This window comes from Anolis sagrei, chromosome 5 (genome assembly GCF_037176765.1).
Source record: "Anolis sagrei isolate rAnoSag1 chromosome 5, rAnoSag1.mat, whole genome shotgun sequence".
Classification (NCBI taxonomy): domain Eukaryota; kingdom Metazoa; phylum Chordata; class Lepidosauria; order Squamata; family Dactyloidae; genus Anolis; species Anolis sagrei.
This window is the reverse complement of record NC_090025.1, coordinates 9,833,303-9,836,102: the sequence shown is the minus strand read 5'-3', so window position 1 is coordinate 9,836,102 and position 2,800 is coordinate 9,833,303. Positions and strand designations below refer to the sequence as shown.

General features: G+C 39.3%; 1 protein-coding gene across 1 annotated transcript; it reads right to left on the bottom strand.

Annotated features, from left to right (window-relative positions):
- Positions 1-1,635: 1,635 nt before the first annotated feature.
- Positions 1,636-2,562, bottom strand: LOC132777091 (taste receptor type 2 member 41-like). Its single transcript, XM_067468348.1, has one exon. The coding sequence runs from the start codon at positions 2,560-2,562 to the stop codon at positions 1,636-1,638; it is 927 nt and encodes a 308-aa protein (XP_067324449.1).
- Positions 2,563-2,800: the final 238 nt, after the last annotated feature.

Here is a 2,800-nt window from a genome sequence, read left to right as displayed (position 1 = left end):
ATAGTTTCGAGGAGAAAGACTGGTAGCAGGATACATATGGTGTGATGCAATAAGGAACATCATCAAAGGTGATTGTCCAGCTTCAATGTTGGTTTGCCTGCCTTATGCGGTAAAGTTCCCTGGGGCCAGAGCATTTGTTATCCAGCTTTGCTGTCTTGCTCGGCCCTGGGCTTACCCATGAGGAGACCTGTAGCCACACCCTCATTCCAGCCAGCTGTAATTGTTGTTTAATTGTGGCACCTGTCCCCTAATCCTTTAGCCTTCTAGACTAGCACCTTATATGTCTTTACCCCATGGTAATAATGCATAAGACCACTTTTGCTAGCAGGCTTTTGTCTGGCCTGTGGGGGGGGGGGGGGGGGGGGAGAGTGATTGGGAAATTATTTTTAATCTGTTTTATTGCATTTGTATGTTTTAACTGTTTTATAATTTGATAAGTTATATTTATTATTTGTATGTATAAGGAGGCATTGAATTTTGCCATAGTGAGAAGAGCGGGGTATAAATATAGATGATAATAATAATAATAATAATAATAATAATAATATGTTTCAGACTTTACTCTCAAATACTGAAGGACACAAACTACCATTTACATGATTCCAAATACACTTAAATTCTTCAAACAAGTCAGCAAGCCCTCACCCTATTTTTGGCTGTAGCAAATGCTTTATTGATTTGTTGATCTTTGCAGTGATATATATATGGAAGTTCGTGGGCCGTTGCGCCTGGCGTCTATAGATCTTAGTGAAAGAAACATGGACGTGACACCTCTCCCCAGGGGATTGCTTCTTGCCCTCCTTTAGAGAACTGGAACTTCCAAGGACCAAGACACTATAGATCACTCAAAATAGGTTTATTGTTCACAATTAGTTATCTTTCTTTAAGGTAGTAAACTTGGTATTTAAAAGGGGTAAAGGAAATATACATTACAGTCTCTGGAGTCCTGGGTCCAAGGAGTTTTCGAGCTGAGAAGCTCCCAAGCTCTCTCTTTTCTCAATGGCTGTGAAAGTCGGAACTTACACAACCCCAGCTCAATGGCCTATATTTGAAGGCACAAAGTCTTCCTTTTGCTGCCAAAGGACTGGTTTGAAGGCTCTTGAAACTCCTCAACGTTGTCCAGGGTGAACTGAACATGAAGTATGAGTCTCAAGGGTATAAACCTGAGAATTGGTGATGAGAGATAACTTAATCAAGGGCTTTAGAGCCAAGTCTTTCTCACGTCCATCTATAGAGCTGTTTGATGATGGAATGAAGAAGGAAACACTGCTCTCCTCCCTAGGAAGAGGTGGAACCAAACAATTGAGCTGAGGGAGCAATTCAACTGGTGCTAACAAAATTGATTGACAGCTATAAATAACCAATCAATCCAACTATACATTTACATACAAGTGGGGCCTGACGCGCCATCACAGTTTGAATAAGTCATTGCAGAAATCTGGATATATCTCAGGCCAGCATTAAAACAACCAGAAAATGGTAGAAATATTGAAGGATCAAAATAGGATCCTGCATGGGTATAACTCGTACCTAAAAGGCAGATTATTAGCATTCCCCTGAGATGATAAGCAGACTCCATATTTAGAATAGTTTGCATTTCAATGTTTACCTCGAACACTGATAGAAGCAGTCTATTCAAACATGAGGATGGATATCTGTTGCCTTCTTTTTATGTAAGTCTTTGCTGATGTTTAGCATGTGAGCAGCCACTTTTTTGAGTTTTGGATTGGTCCATATTAAAATTATTGGATGTCCTGAAGGAAATATGGAAATCATTATTTCTCCAAGCAGTGCTAGGTTTGTTTGAAACAGAAAAAAGCCACTTATCCTTATTAGCAAACTAGCAAAAAATAAAAGGTAGAAGAAGAGAGTGATCAACAAAGGCCTCATGACTTTGAGGTGGACTTGAGTGTTGAGATCCTGAACAGTATTACCATTCTTTCTGAGATTTCTCAAATGCCTCCACAAGGAGATGAGCAAAATAAGGGTTGCTGCTACGTTCATACTAAAATTTATGCAAGTAAAAGTTATTTGCACTGGAAAAAAACTAATCCACATCCCGTCTTCAGTTTCATGGCTGGTTTGTGGTGTTACAGTCTGATTACATGGTTCCTTGAATTTGAAAAATGTGATGACTGAAGGAAGAGAAGAGACCATGAAAATGACAATCGATATTCCTAGTAGTCTGGGTAGAAGCAGACTAATTCTTAATTTTAGCCAAAGGAGGAAAGAGTTGGAAAAGTTGATGACTTTCACACAGTAGAAAATGCTGAGCCAGGAGGCACACCAGAGACTTGCCATATTGAGAAAGATCCAGGAGAAAAAGAACATTTCTCTTTTACCTGAAAAATAAAAGGAATTCCTTAAATAGATGGCCATGGAATTCAATTGTGTTAGTAATCTGGAGGCACTCAAACAGGTCAGAAGGAAATCACAAGGTGACATCTTCCTCTTCTGGAGCCATTGCAGTACAGTCACCATGAAGATAAATCCATTCCCTGAAAGGGAAACAATGCACAAAATACCTATAATGCTCCTGGAGAAGATATCTAATGGAGACATTTGGTTAGCAGGCATCTTCTTCAAGAAATATCTGGAATATGCAATTGCTTGTGATTCTCCTCACTTCTCTCTGATACCTAACAGGGAATTTTTTTACTGTCAGAGGGTTTTTGAATGTTCAAATCATATGAGTGAGGAATGCAAATATCAGGAGGTATCGGTTACTAATGATCCAATCAGGTATCAGGTCACCTGAGATATTTTAAGCCTTTAGGAACTGGTTTATCACTACCTATTC